At 40.1% G+C, this 22,518-nt stretch overlaps 1 protein-coding gene across 1 annotated transcript in view; it reads right to left on the bottom strand.

Moving 5' to 3' along the window:
- Positions 1-22,518, bottom strand: part of ABCA13 (ATP binding cassette subfamily A member 13) — a 285,211-nt gene that overhangs the window by 157,704 nt on the left and 104,989 nt on the right. Inside the window, exons 28-35 of the mRNA XM_039526065.1 lie at positions 22,386-22,499; positions 18,847-18,937; positions 14,383-14,559; positions 11,281-11,587; positions 10,326-10,440; positions 7,011-7,340; positions 4,103-4,172; positions 1,577-1,711 (exon numbers count right to left, since the gene is read on the bottom strand). Coding sequence (XP_039381999.1) covers positions 1,577-1,711; positions 4,103-4,172; positions 7,011-7,340; positions 10,326-10,440; positions 11,281-11,587; positions 14,383-14,559; positions 18,847-18,937; positions 22,386-22,499 — 1,339 coding nt within the window. The remainder of the gene's footprint in view (positions 1-1,576; positions 1,712-4,102; positions 4,173-7,010; positions 7,341-10,325; positions 10,441-11,280; positions 11,588-14,382; positions 14,560-18,846; positions 18,938-22,385; positions 22,500-22,518) is intronic.

The raw sequence follows: 22,518 nt of genomic DNA, 5'->3' as shown, positions 1-22,518 counted from the left end.
TGTTTTCAAAATTCATTTGTTGTTCAAGCATATAAGCTAATTCTATTATCTTATATTGCTGCTGTTGTTGTTTTCCAAGGAACAGGGATATAAAATCTTATCTATACTGCATAGCATAGATTTTTATATAGCACTTTTCTTCACAAAATATCCAAAGCACGTTACAAGCTTTGGGGTCAATCTTGCTATCATAGAAATCAGTGGAACTTTTGACACTGAAATTTGCTTGTGGAAACGGCTCTCTCAGCATTATTCTGGCATTAGTGAGACAATCCAAATAAAGATTTTGGCCCATATCTTGAGCTAAGATTAGTAAGGCTCAGTGAACTGGTGTAAAGGTGTCAAGCTTTTTACCTGCCCTAATCTGGGCCAGTCCCTAGCATATGCCATCTGCCAACAGGTGCCATTCTAGCACCAAGGGATACCAAGGTCTAGTGACATCTTAGCCACATCTGCTTTTTCCTAGATTTGTTTCCTACACTAGGGGAGGGAGGAATGATGTAAAACCTGCTGCAGCAGCTGAATGGCATGAAAGATACTTCTCCGTGCACAGGTGAATCATCAAGGAGACAGATTTGCTACCTTTCCAGCTGCTTTGCACTACCACTTTGCAAGCCAGCTGGCAGAGGAGCAAGGATCTGGCCTTGTATTGTAGTACTTTAACACAAAGGGGCAGAAGTATGGCCGCACATACCGCCTTAACATTGACATTTCCTGACCTTTTCAGAGCTTCACTCAGCATTCCCTTAATGTGGTTTTTGTATCCGTGGAGTCACAGTATGTGGTACTGAATAGCAAGTGGCAACCTTAATTTTTAAGTGAAAGGTTTTTGCCTGAGATACAGTTACATTATTGTATTCCCTTCTGTTTCCATGTCCAACTTCTCAGTTATTCATTTTGAATTAAGTATACAATAAGCAGAAAAAAACATGTAATATGCCAAGTTGAGCGAGTGTAAATTTCAGGGCATGAAAGAGGTGTTTAGAAAGCATTCCAAATGCCCCAACAACCAACTTAAGGGCATTAACAAAACAAAACAAAAAAAAACAAAAGCTAGAGATTGTAGGAAAAATGAATTCCACCTTCTGAGAATAAATTTGGGATGTAATAATATCATTTGTGACCCAGAATTATTGGTGGAGAGAGATGATACCCAGGAAATCAAATATTGTTCATTAGCATTCTGAAAATACATTGTTAATAAACAGCCTTAATAAAGAGGCCTAATCCTGACTCGGACAGAACACCCAGTTAACTCAATATGATTTCTGCTACTGGACTGAACTCTGTTATTATAAAGTGTCAATCAGACTGAGAAGTCCTTATCCAATTACCTGCTCTCCTTACATACACAAATAGACTGCATATCCTATTACAATTCCAGCCCACCAGTTAGCGTCATTCACTGATCCATGAAGGTTTTCTTAGTTAGTCTCACTCATAGCAGTAGTCATGTATTTTGCATGTCAGAAAGTCCTAACTCAGAGGCATCAAAGATTTAATATTTTTAACTATAAAGGAATGAAAAAGAACAACTCATTTTGGTATTAATAAATCTACAAGTACTTGTTCTTACCAGGGATTACATTGCTGAAATACCAGCCAGCTAATAAATATAGAATTGAATCAAAGAAAATCATCCAGCAAGCCCATCCAAAGGTCATGGATCCTCCTTGTGCCAGGGGCTGGTACATGTTACTCCACTGAATGCCTAGTAATAAAAAAAGGGTCAACACTAAATCTGTAGAGCACCACAGGTAGCAGGATCATAAACACGTCAACACCAAACACTCAAGAGGTTAAAAAAAGAATAATGTTAATCACTGTAATTTTAACTGAATAGAAACTAAATGTTAGGCTGCTCCGTCTGCATGGGCAACAGCAGGTAATATTACTGCTTAGCAAATATGAAAGAACTCATAGTGGAACAGTGTTTTTAAGAAGTTTATTATTTTATTTTAGCTAACCTTTTATTTTAGTAAAAGGGAAAAAAATAAGATCACTAGGCAAAATGCTGAATAAATACGAGAGAAACTCTTTTTCAGTTGTTCAATACATCAGACATTCAGACAGTTTGCTGATACATGTAAACAAATGGTTTAAGAGATCTGCAGCAGATTTATTTAGTGAAACCTGCAAATCGTGACTAAATGCAATTTATTATATACTATATGTTTTATAGTAGTACCTGATGGTGACAGCCAAGAATTGGGGCTCCAGACACTAATCATTTGAAAAATTACTGAAACTCATATTCCAGCAGGTGTATGAAGAAAGGAAGGAAAACACTAGCAGTAGTTAGAATTCAAATGTAATATCGCTACCGTTATTTCTGAATTGAAAAGTTATTTAGAAAACTAGATTATTGCTCTTTTCTACATAATATCTTATAAAGGTAGCCACATAGCCAGATATGTTCTTGACCTGCTCTACTGGAAACTATTTTTTCCTGGGGGGAGGGAGGGGAGACATTCCTTATTTAAAAATTTCAACCAAAAATAACTTTTTCCACAAAAGCATATTTTTGTGCAAAAAATTCTGATAGCAAATTTTCCACCAGCTCTAGTTTGCAATAACTGTCTCTTCTGATACTTATCAGCTTCCAAATAAGTAGAAAACCCCCTATCAGCAGCTAGTGCTTGAGATGACTTCCATTCTGACAGCAAGACCATCTTAGTGTTAATAACACCAAATGAAGAAAAGATTCCATCTTGGATCAGTTACCTGGTTCAAAAATCTCTCCTCAGGACAATCATGAGGGTATTACACACACACACACGAGCTGAGATTTTCAAAACTGTTTCGAGGATTTGTACATTCAATTCCCATTAATGTTTGAAAATCTCATCCATATCTTTTTTTCAATATATGAAAACAATAAAATAATACCTGACCCCAGAATGTCTTGTAAGGCAAAAGAGCCCAAAGTGGTTAAAATGACCTGCTGTTCCACAAACTATTACAGATTATTAGGAGTAATGTATATTCTGTAAAGTGCATGGTACTATGTAATCAGATGCATACTGCTTGATTCTGCACCCACTGAAATCACCGGTAGCATTAACACGGACTTCAATGAGCTTTGGATCTGGCACACAGTAATCTTACTGACAATTATATTTTGCACCTGTATTCTTCAGTACTGTATAAATCCAATAATTTATTTTAGGCTGAAATGTGGGCACTACCTGTTAGCAAGTAGAAACAAATACAATTTTGAAAACTATATCTTTGGCAGTATATTCATCTATAAAATTCTTCAATAAAAAGTTTTTAATAATATAAATATATTCTTATTTTCCAAAAATTTGAACATATCTGAATTATAGAAGAAAAATGGTGTAAAATTTTCTTAAATCTAATCTTTATGAAAAATAAAGGAAAACAATTTCTGAAAGTGTCATGTTAGGAGAAATTTATCAAGTGTCAAGAGGTAAATCAGAAAAGCAACTGCTTTTTATTAAGAGGTAAATTAAACTGAAACATCAACATGGAATCTCCTCTATGCTTCATAGCATTCCGCACCGACAACTCCACCAGCAGGATACTGAGAGACAACACACTAAACCAGTGAAACACAACAGGATAGCTCTTCAGCTAGGGTAAATAAGCATAGCTCCATTGAATTTGATCTAGCAGCAGATCTGGACCTGCATCTTCAGACATTCTCACTGGCTTACAATACCCTAAGAGCAGCACATTGTTATCTAGCAGCTTCTGAGAGTTGATTCAATCCTTTATGCATGTCACATACACTACAAAATATCAGTAATGTTGGGGGTGTGCCTGGGGCTTCCTTGCGCCAGGCATTATTAGCCCCTAGGGGGCAATGGCAGCTGCCATAATTTAGAGCAGCCTTAAGGCTTCTCTAATTTACTGCAGGAGACCAACATCATCAGTCTGGTCTAGGAAACATGGAGCACAAAGGTGGTTTAAAGCTACACCTACATCCTCCCCCCAGTCCTGAATTCTACTGCTTGCTGAGGATCAGAGATTCTACAAAGTTTCACTTTCAGAACAAAGCAAGAGAAATAAGTTTCCAAGTTTAGTTCTTTATAAACCATGATTGTTATAAGAAAGTTTTGCTAACTAGCGATCTTACCTATTTCTTGGTTTTCAAAGAATGTAATGAAAAATACTCCTTGCCCAAAGGCAGCTGTAGACAATAAGCACTGCAACAATAGAAACAGGAGACGAAAATAAATAAATCTCCATTAACATATTGTGTGATGTAAATAACTATTACGCTGTTCAGTGCAAATGGAGAAGCAATGGACCTTTCAGTTCTAGAAAGGCTAACAATCCAGTCTTTCACTTACCTTTTTTGAACCTGAACAATGTTTACCTGCATTTTGCAGAAATGTGCTCTCCAAATTAAAGATCATTATGTATCAGGTTATTAATATTTGAAGGCATTATTTAACTTTACCACAATTTATGAAGCATCATAAATCCTCCATATATTGCAAATATATAATACATACCATTGGAAAAGTGGCTAATGCAATTTATTTTCTGTAGTAAGTGAATTCTAGGGTCATTCACAAGAGGCAGGCTGATGGAACACACATTATATACTGTACACTGGGCAGCTATTCTATTGCAAGGAAATAACATTTTATTTCCAGTGGAGCAATATAAATTGGGCCATACTGCATCAGAAAAGTACAAAATGGAAAATGACTAACTTCAGGGATGTAATGTAACAAGGATGGAAGAATTATGGTAAATTGAAAAATCACTAACCAGCATCAGAGGGAACTAAATCATTACTAAATACTGATAAAATATATGCATTGTTGTAGGAAAAAAGTTCTGTAGTTTCAAAGTCTGCTCTTGGAAATGACTTGTATTCTAAAGTAAGTCAATCCAATATGTTTCACAGTGTTTAAAACAGAAAGGCAAAATTCTGCCAGGGGCCTGGAAAACAAGTATACCCTGCCTCTCTCAAACACACACACACACCACTACAGATGTAGGCCCCTGTTCAGGCAAAGGCTTATATACATGCTTATCTTTATGCATTGTGAATAATTCTATTGGCTTAAAATAAGCACATGGATAAGGCTTTGCAGGAAGAGAACACACAATGTAGGCAGTGTATTTAAATATACACATGTATTATAGTAGTGCCTGGAGGCCCTGAGCAGGATCCATTGCATCAGGCACATTTAAAAAACCAGCCCCTACCCGTAAGAGCTTAGGGCATTTGCATACGATGAAAAGACAGCTGGATAATACAAGTACTGTAAACTCAACAGTACTGTAGAGGACAAGGTAAACATTGAAACAACAGAGGTAGTGCTCTCAGCCTACCCCATGAAAAACATGGTCTGGAATGATGGATACCTGCTGTGTGACCAAGGGCCTGATCCAGTTCCCATTCTAGTCAACAGGAGACTTACAACTCATCAATCAGAATCTGAATGGGTAAATATTTATTCAATAGCATAAAGGTTGAATGTGTGCAGCTGGCAGATCTATGCGTAGCAAACATCAGAGTATAACGTACTATTCAACCCTAAACATTGATCTATCACATTTTTGGTTTGTTTTGCCCTATTTACAGTGTTACTTAGATTATTATATACACAGAATGAAACATTTAATTTTGTAGGTATGGAATGAACAAGAGCTTAATGGTAGGTAAAACTGTTTTTTTTACTGATATTAAAAATGTTAAAAATACTGTAAAATTCTAAAAAGCTTTAAAAAGTGTTGTTTTGAGACAAAGTCCTAAACATATTTAAGGTAGTGCAATGCTTGCATAAGATGTTTTTGCTTCTTGCATTAATGTTCAAGAAATTTACAAACATACATTCATGTTATTCTTAATGGAAGTTAAGGAACTTCTTGTCTCCATTGGGCCTCAGTTGGAGAACAACATATTTGGACGCACTCCTGCAGTGTTTACTCAGACATAGCACAGATTCCCTTCATTTTGTGTGCTCATCAATGAACACTTTTGAACTACAGTACTGTTGAGTTTAATATTAAATTACAACTGGTGTTCATTGTATAGCAGTGTTCTATTTTTTTTCCTCTGTGGAGAGGATTAGGTACATCAAATAAAAAAGAGGAATCTTAAAACATAGTAGTAGTAGTAGGGTTTGTTTGCTCACTTGTTTGTTTTCCTTGAATGAAGATATTAGAATTGGAAGGAGGTCAGGTGAGCTAACATAGCTGTGATCCTGACTTGACAGTACGTCCAGAATAAGGAATACTTATTCTGAGAATACAGTTACAGGAGAACAAACATTGCTTAGATCAGACCTTATCAGAGATTCATCGTGACAAAAGGAGGATGCTTTGCAGAGCACAGCAAAACACAAAGCAGAGGATAGGAAAATATCACCTAGGAACTCTAAACAGATAATGTGGTAAAGTAGTTCATGAAGAGCTGTTTGAATCATAATTTATACTGTAGACTAGTGAACATAAAACGAATGATGAAACTTGATTTTCAATAGTAGAATTTTAAAGGAAATCTCATTCCTCTCCCCATACATAGTACTCTCTTCAAAGAGCAGGATGTGCAGTATGCATTCTTACAGATCTGTTTGTCCTGTAGTTGTATTTTAAACAAAGGAACGATTTCTACACTTCACTGGTACGTTTTACACTCATTTTTCTGCCCAGGATAGCCACTAATCCTATGATGGGATGTCATCCACTATTTGAGAGAACATAAATTTTCCAAACTAGTCTTTTTTTGTAAAAAGAAGTCTGTAAGAATGTATCTTTTTCTATCATGCATGCTGCATTGGAAATATGGAGCCTTATGCTTTCCATAGGGTTCTGTCAATTTCTTTGAACACTGATTTTAGATTCCACTCTGTTGTGTTCAAAGCTGTATTTCTTGACTCGTTTTCTATCTAGGAAAGCCATGAAACTTCAGTGAGATGTAAGAGCAAAGTAGGAACCTCTGGACAGGATAATGAGGGGATTTGCTAAAGGTCACATAAATATGGAAATGAATCAATAAACAGTTTTTAAAAAGAAATACTTACTGTAATGATCTGGAGGGCAAAACTAAGTTGGTTCTCCAGGACCAACAAAACTATGTAAGGTAAAAAGCTGATCACATATATAAGGCTGGCACAGAGAGCTGCTGTATTGGCACTGCTAAAAAATGCACCCAACAGGTAGCTTAGCATAACAACCGCAACTCCAAAATCGAGGAGGAAGAGGAAGACTAGGAAGCCATCGCTGTACACAAAGATGCCGCTAACTTTTAAAATGATGACCAGAGCACAGCTGCTTATAGTGAGCACAATGACATTCTCCAGAAACCAGGCCAGGAAGTGAATGGCAGGATTCACACCCATTGTCTTCATATACTACAAGAGCAGAGAGACATTTCATAATTACTCACAACTTTAAAAAAAAAATTAACCATCAAGAGATAAGCACTAGTCTCCCAAGTGACCTCGTAATCCTATTATCCTTACCCCTGTGTTACACTTTTCTCATTCTCTCTTCATGTGCTGTTAACTCCTTCTGTTGCTCTCATCTTAACTTAAGGTCCAATTCTGTAGACACTTGCTTTTGAGCATAATGCATATGAGTAACCCTATTGACTCTAAAGGGACTGTGCACATTCATGAGCAAGTGTTTGCAGGATCAGACACTTAGATTGTAACCTCTCTTGGGTAGAGAATCCACCTCTATTCTTTCAAGTGCCGTACACATCTATGTCACTACTATAAAATAACAGTAGTAATATAAAAGCACTATAACCATAAAATAATGCAAGATTATTAATGATTATCAGAGACTAAGACTAAAAGTGCTATGCGAAAAAAAAATTAGAATATCGTAAAAATATGAAACACTTCCTTTCCTTTATTTTGCTGTTTTCTTGCTGAATTTAAAGGCAATTTCTGAATAATTATTTCCAATCCAGAAGTGAATTTGGGGAAATTTACAATTTTGCCTATTGCAAAATTTTGCAAAGGTGATAGGAAAAAGGACAAATTTTCACCATTTACATCTTTTGCATACATTCATGAAACTCTCAGATTTAACATTGCTCATATGGCCAGAAATAATTGTCATATGTATCTGAGCCTACCATTCTAAAAAACAAAACAAAACAAAACACTTTTTTAGGATTATAATACACTATTTCTCTAGAGTTTTTTTCCAAAAGTCACCTTGAAAACATTGATGAGTTATTACTTAAAACACCTCTGCAAAGTAGATAGCCCTATTTTACACATTGGAAAACTGAAGTCCAGAGCAGGGATCGGCAACCGGTGGCACGCGAGCCAATTTTTGATGGCACGCGGGGTGGGCTGAGCCGCTCAGCCCACTGCCGCTTTGGGGTTCCCGCTGCTGGCCCCTTACCAGCCGGGGTCCCGTTGACGGTCCCACTCAGCACCCGCTGCTGGCCTGGGGGAAGGAACCCCAGGCTGGTGGCGGGCTGAGACCCCAGCTGGCAAGGAGTCAGCAGCTGAAACCCCAGAGCAGTGGCGGGCTAAGCTGCTCAGCCCACCGCCGCTCTGGGGTTTCCACCGCTGGCTCCTGCTAGCCGCAGTCCCGCCGCCAGTCCCACTCGGCGCCAGCTGCTGGCCTAGGGTACGGAACCCCAGGCTGGCAGTGGGCTGAGACCCCAGCTGGCAGGAACCCATGGTGGAAACTCCAGAGCGGCGGTGGTGGTGGAAACCCCAGAGCGGCGGTGGGCTGAGCTGCTCAGCCCACCACCGCCTTGGGGTTCCCGCTGCTGGCCCCTTGCCAGCTGGGGTCCCCCCGCCGCAGCCCCACTCAGCACCCACTGCTGGACTGTGGGGACCGAATCCCAGGCTGGCAGCTGGCTGAGACCCCAGCTGGCAGGAGCTGGCAGCTGAAAGCCCAAAGCGGCGGCGAGCTAAGCTGCTCAGCCCGCTGCCGCTCTGGGGTTCCCACTGCTGGCCCCTTCCCTGCCGGGGCCCACTCAGCACCCACTGATGGCCTGGGGGAAGGAACCCCAGGCTGGCAGCGGCCTGAGACCCCAGCTGGCAGGAGCCGGTGGTGGAATCCCCAGAGCAGTGGCAGGCTGAGCCACTCAGCCCGCTGCTGCTCTGGGGTTCTGGATGCTGGCCCCTTGCCAGCCGGGGTCCCCTCTGCAGCCCCACTCACCTTGCTTCCAGTTGGAGTTCCACTGCAGGCCCGCTGCCAGACAGGGTCCAGGCTTCCGGCCCTGCTCAGCCCTACCAGCTGCCAGCTCCACCCACCTCAGCTGCCAATCTGGGGTTCCAGCCGCTGACCTCCTGCCAGCCGGTTATCAACTTATAACTCAGAAGCCTGTGTGCAGCTTAATGTATCTAAATAGGTGCCACCAGACATTGGAAAACTCAGCAAGGAAAAGCAAGGGCAAGGATCACACTAAACTAATAAGATCTGCATTTTAATTTAATTTTAAATAAAGCTTCTGAAACATTTTGAAAACCTTGTTTACTTTACATATAACAGTAGTTTGGATATATATTAAAGACTTATAGAGAGACCTTCTAAAAAACGTTCAAATGTATTACCGGCACGCGAGCCTTAAATTAGAGTGTATACATGAAGACTTGGCACACCACTGCCAAAAGGTTGCCGACCCCTGCTCTAGAGATGTTAAATGTTTTGCTCAAGGTCGAACAGGAAGTCTTCAGCAGAACCTAGAATAGCACTTGAATTCTTGTGAGTTAAGTGTTGTTATATCCATACCTAAAATATGTGGCTTTAAGGTCTCAATCCTGCAAAATGCTGAGCACCTCCTGAGTGCCAGAAACTTGTCTCCTTGACTTCAATTTTAGCTGTGATTATTCGTCTATGTAACCGTTATGCCCTTGTTTTCTCTGCGTACTTTAAATACCTAAAGACTAAAATCCCCAGCCACTTTTACTCAGTTCAGGGTACCTCAAGGAGACCCTATTTTTCTTGCTTTGTTGTTCTCCTAATCTAAAATAAAAGGTCATTCTGAATGAAAGTATGTGGTTGTTCTTTGAGGATGGATAAACAAAACAGAAATTGAAGGCATTCAGCACCATGGAAGATTGGGATCTCTATCTGCAAGACTTGTTTCAAAGAAAGGTGCTCAGCTTTAAATTTCATAATTCTATCATTCACTGCTCTCCTTTATTTCAACAGAGATAAATCTCTGCAGACCAATGGGACTCCAAGCAATATCCCTGTGAATCTGATTTGGCAGCTGGAACTCAGATTAAGAGCCCAGGAGAGAGTGAAAGACAAAGTAGATGCATTATTATCCACAAAACCATCTCTCCTAAAGTTTAATGTGCATTTTTGGTATACCCCTCTAAACCAGTTTTACAGTCAAAGGCTCAGCTAACTATTACCTCTTCAAGACGAATTTCCCTCTCATAAACCAGTTTTCGGACCATGCCAGCAACAGATACCATCCATGCTAACATCATTATGAGTGGAAAAAAGAAACCAATATTGTTCAAGAACCTGTTCAAGCAAAAATATATGTGTAAGAATCAAAGGAGAAAGATGTAGAAGTAGAAAGTTAATATTTTAATACTCAGAAAATATTACAATATCTAAAACAATTATTGAGGATGTGATTTTACTCAAGTCTAGTAACAATATTTTCTTTGCTGCTACTAGTTAAACATATGCACTATAATTTAATGGTAAAATATAGGATCAGTAGAACCTGTAAAGTGTATCTCCAAGACAGTGACACTCTATTTGTAGTGAAGAAGAATAAAATTCCCAAATTATTTTAATGTTTTGCAAGGTGCTAATTGCAAATAAAGATATTTGGAGTGCCTGTTGAGTTTACAAGGCAAATTTTTGTGGCTTGCATTTCAGTTATCTACTTTAATCTTTTGCTTGTATAAACTAAACACTAAATACCCACTGCAAACCAATGGACAGATTCTCGGCCTCTGTGATCCATAATAGAGGGGAGAAATCACACAGGAGCTGGTTTCTGCTGCCTGATCATTGAGCTAGTTCTAAGCTAGCTCCAGTCCCAGTGTAATCTGGAACATCCTTTGGGCTGCTCTAAAGTACACGTGCTGCTAAGAGCTCCCAAAGGGGGCTGTCTGCCATATAGGAATTGCTCAGTGAGCTTTTACCATATCCTCTTCTCCCCCTATTCCTTCTGCCAAGAATGGCAGAATGAGATGCATAGGAGCCAACCACACAGGTTTTATGCCATAATGGGGCAATCACCAGTTAGGGGGATCTGGCAGCTTTCCAACCCCTTTGTACAGCTCAGCCAGATCACAACCACACTATTGAGAGTGCTGCACTAGGTTCAAAAGCAGGATGTTTACTTACAGGTCACTGGTGTGGCATGGATATGGCATAGCTTGCGCTTGTATTTCTGGCTCAGAGGCATCTGCTCCAGCGTGTACCGCAATGATGGCTCTTTCAATCATGTCTTGAAGTGGAACAAAGATGTGATTGTATTTGAACCCGTCACCTGGCAGGTTTTGGGGATGGGATTTCCACATTGGGTTATTTAGCAGATCTGTTCTCATGCTGTACAGAACACTAGTTCTAATTGTATATGAAATGTGTTGTGGGAGGTGGCTAGCAGAATCGTCTCTGCGTCTCCTGTTACTTGAGGTGTTGAATATAATACCTGATCAAAGAATGGAAAACAAAATCAAGACGGTGTTTCATGGATTAGAAATAAAGCTGTGAATAACTGATTTTTAACACTATACATTCAAAAAAATATCAAAATTGTGTGTTTTGTTTTGTTTGTTTGTTTTTACCCAAAACAAAAATATTTGGCAAACCAAAAAGTTAAAAAAAAAATTATTTCAGGTCCAACAAAATATTGTGTTAAAACTTATATATTTCTAGTATGTTTCTAAAAAGATGTTTTGAATCAAAAAATCAAAATGTTTCATTATGAAAATATCAAAATAATTTCAATTTAAAATTTTTTTTAAACCATGACATGAAAACTGACACATTTACAAAATGTTTCAGCCAACAAGAATTTGTTTTTTTTAGCCAAAAAAAGCTTTCATCCAGAAAATTTTGTCCAACTGTAATTGGAAAAGCTACAGATTTTATATTCCTGTCTTTTTTATGTCCTGTGTCTTATGTTTGCGCTAGGATGCTGCCAATGAATAGTCACTCATCCATCTTCAAAAAGGCCACATTGTCTTCTTGTAAAGAATGTGGTATTGGTATATTACTTCCTTGTACTGTAAACCTGAGATTTGTGCTGGTGGGATTCCAGCATGGAAACATGAAATCCTTCAAGTCTATAGTCACCACCCAATGCATTTTTTTAACTACCAAATGGCACTTTTGACTGTTAATGTTAACATAGTCAAAGAGCTTGATATTTTTTTCTCAGTACTCAGCCTTCTAAGATCTAAAATTACCCTTTTTTCTGCGAGCCTGAGAAAAATCTTAAGAAAAACTTCCTTGTACTTTGTCCTCTAGAACTTGTTCTCCAGACTTGCTTTATTTTTAATTAAAATGTTCCCATTCCCGGGCCAAACTCTAAAGTCCTTAATTAGGCAAAACATGCAATGAATTTGGCAATCTGAGGCCTGGTCTACATTTAAACATTAGGTCGACTCAGCTATGTCACTCGGGGTTATGAAAAATTTTGCACCCTAAACAATATAGTTAGGTCAACTTAACCCCTGGTATAGATGCAGCAAGATCAATGAAAGTGGGCTACAGTCAGCCTACCTGCAGCCTGTCCAAGGTACCCCTTCCATTGATGTAGGAAGCATCTACACTACGGCACTACAGCAGCATCACCGTTGCTGTGCCACTATAGTTTAGACAAAACTTTGGAATAATACTTCATGGACTGGGGAGTACTCTTCAGAGGTTGATTTTAAAATTCCTCAATCCTGAATTTCAGGCAAAGAGCATATGGAATAACTTGCTTTGCCATAATGATGTTTGCCACAATTAATATTTTAGATTACCCTCTAACAGTGTAACAAGGATATGGGTCAACCCTCTTTCTGAAGCTGGAAAGATGAAGTCAGACAAAGTACCAATAGACTAGGCTCCTCCTATCTCTATTACTCTGCGATATTTTCCTTCTTGATTAAGAGAAAAAAGTTGCCCTTGTCTTCTTTTAAAAGGTGTGATGGGATCTACAAACCACACACTGGGCAACAAGGGATTAAGGAGCTGCTCAACCAGCCCTACCCCACCACACCTGTGGGGCAGCAAGCCACGGGGGTGGCGTGGCAGTTGCCGTGGCATGCCTGCGGGAGGTCCACTGGTCCCATGGCTTCAGCAGCGGGTATGCCAAAGGCATGGGACTGGCAGACTACCCGCAGAAACGCTGCCGAAGGTCGCTTGACTGCCATGCTTGGAGGGAAAGGAGGACCTGCTTTTGATAGATTACATAACATGAGCTAGATCGCACAGCTTATCTGTGGCAGAACTGGGAATAGACCCAGATCTTCTGAGTACTAGTCTCATGTCTAGATTTTAATTGGTCTCACCCCCATCTCTGCTTTACCATGACTTCTCTTACAACTCCCATGAGCCCTGGGGCCTTCAGTGTGGAACTTAGTCAAATGCAGAATTTTTTTTTTAAATGGATAAAAACCTAGCCTCACTGAAGTCACTGGCAAAGCACCTATTGACTTCAATGGGGCTAGGATTTCACTCTCCTCTCTAGTGAGTGCTACGTACCGGGAGGGAACACTTCAGGCAGGGAAAAGAAATTTCTACAATGGTGAATGACTGCTCTCCTGCTTCCTCTTCCGGCCTTATCAGCACAACAAGCAGATTTCCAGCAGTGGAGGAGGCATTTTAAGGAGGTGGGACAGAGACATGAGCAGAAGAAACAATAGAACTTGCTCAAGAATTAACTTAGTCTGAGTAAATGAGCTGATTTGAAAGTTACTTTCCTAGGCAAACAAGCTTCCTACAAAGATTAATTTTCTTAACTCTCTTCTGCAACCCCAAAGGATATGAAATTTAAAAATCAGAGGAAGAAAAACTATGCGATGCTGTCTTAAAAAAGCAACAAAGTAACCTCATTTTTATATTTTGTTTTCAAGCCTTTTCATTCTATGGCCTCATTCCACTCTCGCTGTATATTATATTACTATCTGTTGTTCCTGGTATCATATTTATTAGGTCTGACTGACTCCAGGGATTTGTTTAGTAGTGATTCCTCAGTTATAATAGTAATATCACTAGTTTTTATTGCTTCCATTACAGTGTTCAAGAATCATGGGTATATTTTTATCAGGCAAATGTGCTTTTTTCAAATTATTTTATTGTGTTTGTACCATATGTGTTTTCTATGTGTTTATTAAGCCCTGTCTTCCAGGCTGCCATGTCGCTGAAGCACCCTTGTAACAGGGAAATATGGGAATGATCGTTTTATGAAGTCAGGGGTTTCTTGTCAGTACGTATTTTAAATGAGATACTTACTTGCCAAGAAATTATTTTGTTGCATGAGCTCTTGTGCCTTCGCCTCCAATTTCTCCACAGATTCAAGATGCTGGAAGCGATCCAGTAACACACAGGAGGAGATATTTACCATGAGCTGTGCCAATAAGTTAATCTGCTCAGTCACTGAGTTATGGAGCATTTTCTCCATCATAGGCTCTGAGAAGAGTAAACACATTGGGAACTATTGGTTTCAAGGCAGTATATAGAAGTCAGAGCCATGCTTTCTTGTAAATGTATTGTAGAAACATATAAAATTATCTCTAAAATATCATTTAAAAGGGGAGATTTTCAGAAGTGCCTAGGAAATTGAGGAGCACAAGTACAACGTTGTAGGACTATGCTCTTAAATCCCATACATGCATAAAGTCCCCCCCCCCAACTTTGCATTCCATTCCAGTTCAGTGAGAATGCTATGGGTATCACAATTTTGGAAAGATTTCCTTGAATATGAGATAAAATAACAGTTAATTTTATGGGCCAGATTCACCCCTACTGGTACCAATTCCATCCCCTTGCTCTTGGGAGAGCAGATATACAGGAGAGTGACTCTACTCCTGGGAAACTCTTCTGGCTCTCCATCTCGGGAGAAGGTCAGATTTGAAATCCACACAGGACTTTATAAAAGGCATAAGGCAGGGGCTGCCCACAGAGGGCCTGTCCTCCAATTTCTACTTGAGCCCACTTCCAAATCCTGTCCTTGGTGCAACTGGGTATTCTTCATCTGGTACTTCTGTGAGGAGGATGGGTGAAAGGGATGTGTCTGCCTGAAAGCGTACTCGTACTCCCTTCTTAGACTACTCAGCAGAGAGAGGAAAGCCTGCTTTGATTCTGCAGCATTTTCTGCCACTATCTTATCTAACTTTTCTCCAAAGAGGAGAGATCTTGTAAACAAAGAGGAGCACAGGACTTGTTTGGAGGGAGCATCTACCTTCCAGGGGCAAAATCACATATGCTTCCTGGCTGTTGAGTTGGAAGTCATAGCCCGGGTTGAGAATTGCATTGCCTCAAACTTCTCAGCATGGAAAAAAAACATTTGTTGCATTTATCCCAAGTCTTGCTCAGATTTGGAGCCTGAGCACTCTCTTCCTCCATAGAGGAAGAGGAGTCTGAGTCAGAAGATGAGTACCTTTTGGACTTTTTGGACTTTTTCTTCTCCATTTAATTCTTCTGGGGCTTTTTTGACCTTTCAGCATGCTTGGCAGGCATTACTACCCAGCTGTGGCCAGAGTGTAATCTTCTGTGACTTGCCTTGTGCAGAGTCTAGCGCTCTCTAGAAACTTCTCCATCTAAGTCTTCCCCTTCGGGGTCCCTCTCCTCCAGAGCAGGAAATGGGGTCTCATTATCAGCACTCCCTGATTCAAATTGGGAAGTACAGGGGCTGGACATGAGCGCTGCTACTCTTCCCAAGATGCACGAGACCCATTTCAAGATTTGGGGGGAGGGTGTGACAGCCCTGCTGAGGTCTAATCTGTGGTCCTGTGTCTCTCCAGGACTTACTGCCTGGGTCATCTGGATGAAGCCTTCCTCCTCCTCAGAGCCTGCCCCTTTTCTGTTCTGGGTCTCCTACTTGGGTTTTCTTCGGTGGAGTCATGGCTATTTGTGGAGCTAGGGGCCCCAACATGCCTATCCCAGCTAGGGTCAGGTAACTGGGGCAGGCTGGGCATAATTTGCCCTCTGTCAAGCCTGGGAAAACTCCCTCACCTATAGAGCACCTGTTGGACTTTGCCCAGTGGTTGCTCAGCTGCTCTGCCAGGCCTGAAAGGGGACAGAGGAGCTCAGCAGGGAGCTACTGCAGGAGAGGTGCTGGGTGGCTGTAACCACAACACTGACCAAGCCCTGTAACAGGAAAGAGGCTTGGAACAAAGAAAAAGCTTTTTACTGCCCCAAAATGGTTAGAAAATCATAAAGGCAAAAAGAAAAGGTGGGAGCAAATGAACTATCACTTGACTGCTGCCATGGAAGCAGAAGATCTAGCAGCATGCAGGAGAAAGAGGTGTGGCCAGCACACACTGTGCTGCAGCTGGGAACCACCTCCAGAAACTGCAGAGTGGATGGGATCGGCCCAGTTGTAACAGTATTGTGGGAGACGCTGGGCTGCAGAAATCCCTGTTTTGGAGGCCCTCAAAGCATTAGTGATGTTTGGATCTGGAACTTCACAGTTGGCCTCGCTCTAAAAATGAGCTTCCATCAAAACCAGGAGTGTGAACATCCTCAACCTTTGGAGGAGTTCAGATCTGCATATAATTTTTGTGGATTGTGCTAATCATATTGGTGAGAATAATCACAACAATGGGTTTAGAGCATGGGGCAATTTTAACTCAAAACAATTCTTACTGCAATTGGATTTAACAGAAACTTGTGAGGAAAGTCTAACACACCCACAAAACTAGCTGATCTCCCAGTGAATAATTATTCACATTTGAGGAGTGAAAAATAGGTACTGGGAGGACAACGTGAGCTTCCAGATTCTTAAAAGCTTAAAAAAAAACCAAAACATTTGAGTGTTTAATCCTTAAAAACATTAGGTGGTGAGTTGACTTGGTAAAAGTCATTAACTCATTAACATAAGATTGGTACTCAGTGCACCTGAGTGATGGTACAGCAGGTATTGCAACGGGAAGGCAGAGAAGCAGAAATGCACTAAACTGATCTGGATGGATGGCACCGCTGTTAGTGAAGAAGGGATGAATAAGGATCAGGAAGAGAGGCAGTTGTAAGACGAGACAGTGAAACAGATGTACTAAGAATCAGAAGGCAAGCCAGTATCAGTGGAATGGATTTAGAAGGAACACAAGCAATGGAACAGGAGTGGGAATACCATACAAATATCTACTGTTTTACCCAACAGGAAGGCACAGAAGAAATATATATATATATATAGTATTATTGGTTTTGTAGCATCTTAGGCACTAGAATATTCCTAATACTAGTAATCTAGCACTAACAGGGTTAAGCATACATGGATGTCACCAGAGATTTTTTCCCTAGGTGATCTTTAGAAGACCTTATTTTGAATAATACATCAATTTTTAAAAATTTCTCTTACAACTTAATCATTTAAATATTTGAGCATGAGAAATATCAACTGACTTGCTACGTGCTTGGAATACTCCATAATTAAATGTTTCGGTAAGTAAAAGCAATATTTCACAAGCTGCATAATTTACATGGGACTAACACATCTAAATATATAAAAAGGTAAAATCCTTGGGGAAATTTCAGAACTTATTAAATAAAATATCCTCGCCTGCATTTTCCTTCAAATAACTTAGTGATACTAAGACAGCAAACTTTGCACAGCTATTTCTGGTACTTACTTTCTGCTTAGTTACTTACCTTAGAGCCAGTCTTGTAAGGTCCTGAGTTAATTTTCATTGGACTTCACTGAAGGTGAAAGGCATTTAGCACCTCTGAGGAGGCACACAGAACCTTGCAGAATCAGGTACTTTTTCTGCACTTTCTGCTACAGAATCAAATGCCCAAGAAACACTATGGTCCTGATCCCAAGAGGTAATAAGCACTTGCAAGTAGAGCGGGTTGAGAATTTTTCAATGAAACTTTTGGGTGTCAGAGAATGCCGATTCATTGAAACAGTTTCTTGGGTACACATTGGAATTTCTGTTCTTAACCAGAATAGCCAGTCATTAAGGCCCTCACCTGGATCAAGTCCCTGCTCCAAGCCAGTCAGATTTGAACCTAGGTCTCCTACATGGCAAGGTGAGTGCACTAACCGCCAGATTATACAATCTGTCTCCTCCTCTCTGACACAATGGATATTTTCCTATTTATTCAAAATGGATCAGCCCCAACAAGCAAAAGTGAAAGAATGACTCCAAATCAGGCAGAGCAGGCCCTTGAACCTGGGTGGTCCACATCCCAGATAAGTGCTCTGGCCATCAGGCTATTGACTATTCTGTGTGTCTCATGTTTTTACATGAAATATTTCAAAACATCTCATTTTCATTCCAATGTGGAATAGAAACAAATGTCAGACCCTCTTTTTTTTTTGTGAAACAATCCTTTTTCTACACTCAGCCCCACTTGCTACTCTCATTTGGAACAACAAAAGTTTTGGGTGTTCAGCTCTTGAAAGGATCAGGCCCATAAGGTGGGAAAGAACTGGATTCAAATTATTTATAAAATAAGGGAATTGCTATTTTAAACATATTAATCTTTATCTGTTAGTGAAATGGATGGATTTTACTTGTATGGACATGAGGCAAGATGCAGCAAAAGGAACTGCATTTCTTTACAAGATGATAAATGATCAAACAATATTAAAAATGTTTGAAACTAAAATGAGATAATTGTAAAATGTACTTTTAGTTTTATCTAAGTAAGGCCAATGTGAATCATAACCAAGAGTTATTACTGCTAAATTTCAGTCAAACACAACATCATGGGGATAATAAATCTTGTGTGTCCATCTGTAGATATACCTACCATACTCTTGCAGCTTTCCAATGAGATTCCCCACATCAATATTCAAGCGACTTTCAATGAAGTTCTTTATAAAACTGTTTTGGAGAGCTTCCTAAAGTAAGGAGAAATGATTTACAAGATAGCATCTGTGATATTCAGAGTTGCTGGGGGTTTTTTATATACACACACAGAGTCATTGATCTCCCTGCTCAGCCATAGATTTCCTCTGTGTGACCTTGGGTATGTCACTTAGTATCTGTGCCTGAGCTCCTCATCTGTAAAAGGCCTCATGGAAGTACGAGGAGAAATACACTGAAGATTCTGAGGCAATTAGATATTACATGGATGGGAACCAAGTAAGTGCCTATGACAGATTGATATATCATACCATAAATTTCCATCATCATCATCATCTTGTTTTCTTTTGTTTCCATTATTAAACCAGCACTGAGATTATAGGCTTTTGTTAATTGACTGTTTAAGATCAGCAAAGGGATAAAAAAAAATTAAAAAAAATCTGTTCATGTTGTTTCAAACTCTCCCTGGGGAACTGCTGCCCTAATCAGAATTGAGAGTTACTGGGAAATGAACCGGCATTTGGTATCTTTCAGCCATTGCTCTCAATCAATGAAGCCAAAGGTGTGACCACCTTTTCAAACATACAACAAAGACCCAAAACTCATAACCTGATGTTAGGGAGATTCGTTAAGTGGAGAATATCGCTAACCTCTGCACATACCTTAACTAAGAGTAAAAAGATAAAATATTTTAAGATGTCCACTGTAGAAAGCTTTCTATAAACTCAGCTTCAAGATTCCACATTTTAGATGTCAATAATTTATAGTATTAGTGAGCTAACACAAGGTTTGTATGTAGTGGAAGTAAATGTAGCTCTAAAATGGCACATACATTTCATAATGAGATGCAACTAAAGATTAGGCTTTGGGTACCAAAGAACCACTGATTAAAACATCCACTCCTATAAACAAACCCAAGGTCAATGGGAGCTCAGGGCAGTCAGGGCCTTACAGGCTCTGGCCCTTAATGGGTTGTCAATGACCAGCTCTTATAATATTATGAATTTGGCACTGACAGAATGCAGAATCATTAAGACAATGGTTTACTAATTAAAATCATCCAATGCTAGATGAAAGACGTTTCAAGTGCTATCTCCTGGGTCCAATGCAATCTCCCTTTCTGTACTTAAAAACATGGCAAGTTCCCAGTGGTATAGTACAGCATATCATTTATGTGAATGTCTGTAGCACAAACATTTCACATTCCAAACTTCAGCATCAAAGTCTGAATTCTAAACACCAGGAGAATTTGATGGATTCCTGTTTCTATGTCCTCCTGAATACTTATTTGTATTCAAATGATTTAGTGGAGACTCAAGTGAATAATTTCTCCTTTATCGCAAAGTACCTAGCCACTTTGCACACTCAAAACAGTATGTATATTGTGCACTATAAACCATAATTGCGTCACCAGGCTGGCAGAATCCTGCTAGTATATTTTCCTCACTTTTAGTCTTGGATACCTTTGTAAAAGTAATGGTTTCTAACAGACAACCCGCACCAGTGGAGATCTGAATCATCAGACAGGGTAGTGTATAGTATTTGCTAATGTACTAAGGTAATACAATGGGAAGGATGAGAGACGGTATCTTAAAAGGTTATTATTTTTACTTACAGGCTATTTAATGGTACTAATCTGACCCCCATCATGGTTTTATCTAAGCACCTCACAAATCTTTAGTGTATTTGTCCTCCCAATCCTCTTGTAAAATAGGGATAATAGCATTGCCCTATTTTACAGATGGGGACCTGAGGCACAGAGAGTCTAAGTGACTTGCCCCAAGTCATACAAACAGTCTCTGGCAGAGAGTAGGCTAGTGCCCGAACCACTGGGTCGGACTTCCTCTCCAATTCTGATCCCCTTGATTGAGTACAATAGTGCCTTATTTCATGGGTAACCCCATTGATTTCAGTGGGATTACTAGTGGAATAAAGTACTATTCAGCATGAACAAGAGCATCACTCTCTGGCCCCTTGCACTTAGCAGATACATGAAAGTATGCACATGCCTAAAATAAGTACCCATATAACCTTATTGTTGTATATCTTTTCCCTTCCTCACCCCTTGTTACTCCAACTCACTGAGTCACAGCTATACATTTAATGTAAATTAGCTAGGGCAGAGACCTCTCCTTTCACTTGTTCTATAAAATACAACATTTTGGAGCATTGCATTACTAGCAGTTGTACAAACAATATTATCTGGAAAATACCATCTTCAGTTTCCATGTTCATTGTCTCAATTTCTACATCTCATTTGCTCGGTTTCCAAGAAAAAGGCATAACAATTAGCTCCACAAGGCCTTTCAGGGATCACAAATAACATTCCTTAATTGAATCTTAATTAACAATTCTATTGTTGATGCATGAGCATCAGTTTATTCTTCCACAGCTGAATGGCTCTGCAGATGGTGAAGAGTAAAAAGTGCCAAAACGACATTTGACTAAAGAAAGAAGCTATGACTTGGAAACACACAGAAAGAACTGTTAACCAGGTGCCACGTTTATGCAGTCACTGCTATTGTTGCATTTTAAACTTCCTCCATTATCCCTGTGAGAACTGATTACATTGGGGGAGACAATTATGAGAATTAAGCAAGTTCAAGCTGTAAAGAGTATTTAAAAACTTGCCAATTGTCTTAGATTAGCATTTCTCAAACTGGGGTCCATGGACCCCTGGGGGGGTCCCCGGGCCCTGCTGATCAACTCCTCCCCTTTCCTCCCTCAACTTCTCCCCCTCCCTCGCAGCACCTCCAGCACACCAGAGAACAGCTGTTTCCTAGCATGCAGGAGGCACTAGGAGGGAGGGGGAGAAGCGGGGACAGGGTGCACTTGGGAGAGGGGGCAGAATCATGTCTCGCTGATCAACGCTTCCCCCTCCCTCCCAGCAGGAGGCACTGGGAGAGAGGGGGAGGAGCGGGGCTGGAACGTGCTCGGGGGAGGAGTCGGGAAGAGGCAGGGGTGGAGTGGGGGCAGGTCCTGGGGTTGAGTAGGGGACCGAAAAATTTTAAATCAAAATGGGGGTCCTCAGGTTGCTAAAGTTTGAGAACCACTTAGATAAATGACTGTTCGCCATCGTACTATTCATTGTATTTCCAATATCACACGGTAATACTGCAGAGAGCAAGGTAAATACTTATTTTAGTTGCTTTAAAATTGAAAAGATTTTCAGGACCACCCCATTGTAGGTCTATAATCTAAAATTCAGCAGGACCTGCTGTTGCAGACATACTGTCTTCAAGTGCCACTCATAAGAAAAACTCATGTCTGTGCTGACTGTACCATCACCACTATTCTGCAGAATTTCTGGTAATTCCTACACCTCAGAGCCAGGACCTTTGTAAAGGCTGATCCAGAATTCCATTTCCTATAGTGATCTAGTATTTCTAGAATTACCACTTCTTTACAGGCTACTTTAATTCTTCAATTATTTGTCTCTGTGGCTAGTATTGGAAAGTAGGAAGTCATCCACAATTCACCAACCTGGAGCTGATTGACCATGAGGAAGTTTTCACTGCTCTCAAAAACCCCAGACATCCTCAGCCATGCCTCAGAATAAATCTTCAGGTTGTCCACAAAACCAAATGTGTGATTAGCCTAAAGGGAGAAATGAAGC

This window comes from Mauremys reevesii, linkage group 2, assembly GCF_016161935.1.
Source record: "Mauremys reevesii isolate NIE-2019 linkage group 2, ASM1616193v1, whole genome shotgun sequence".
Lineage (NCBI taxonomy): Eukaryota > Metazoa > Chordata > Testudines > Geoemydidae > Mauremys > Mauremys reevesii.
Note: the sequence above shows the minus strand (reverse complement) of the source record. Positions and strands in the feature narration are given on the sequence as shown.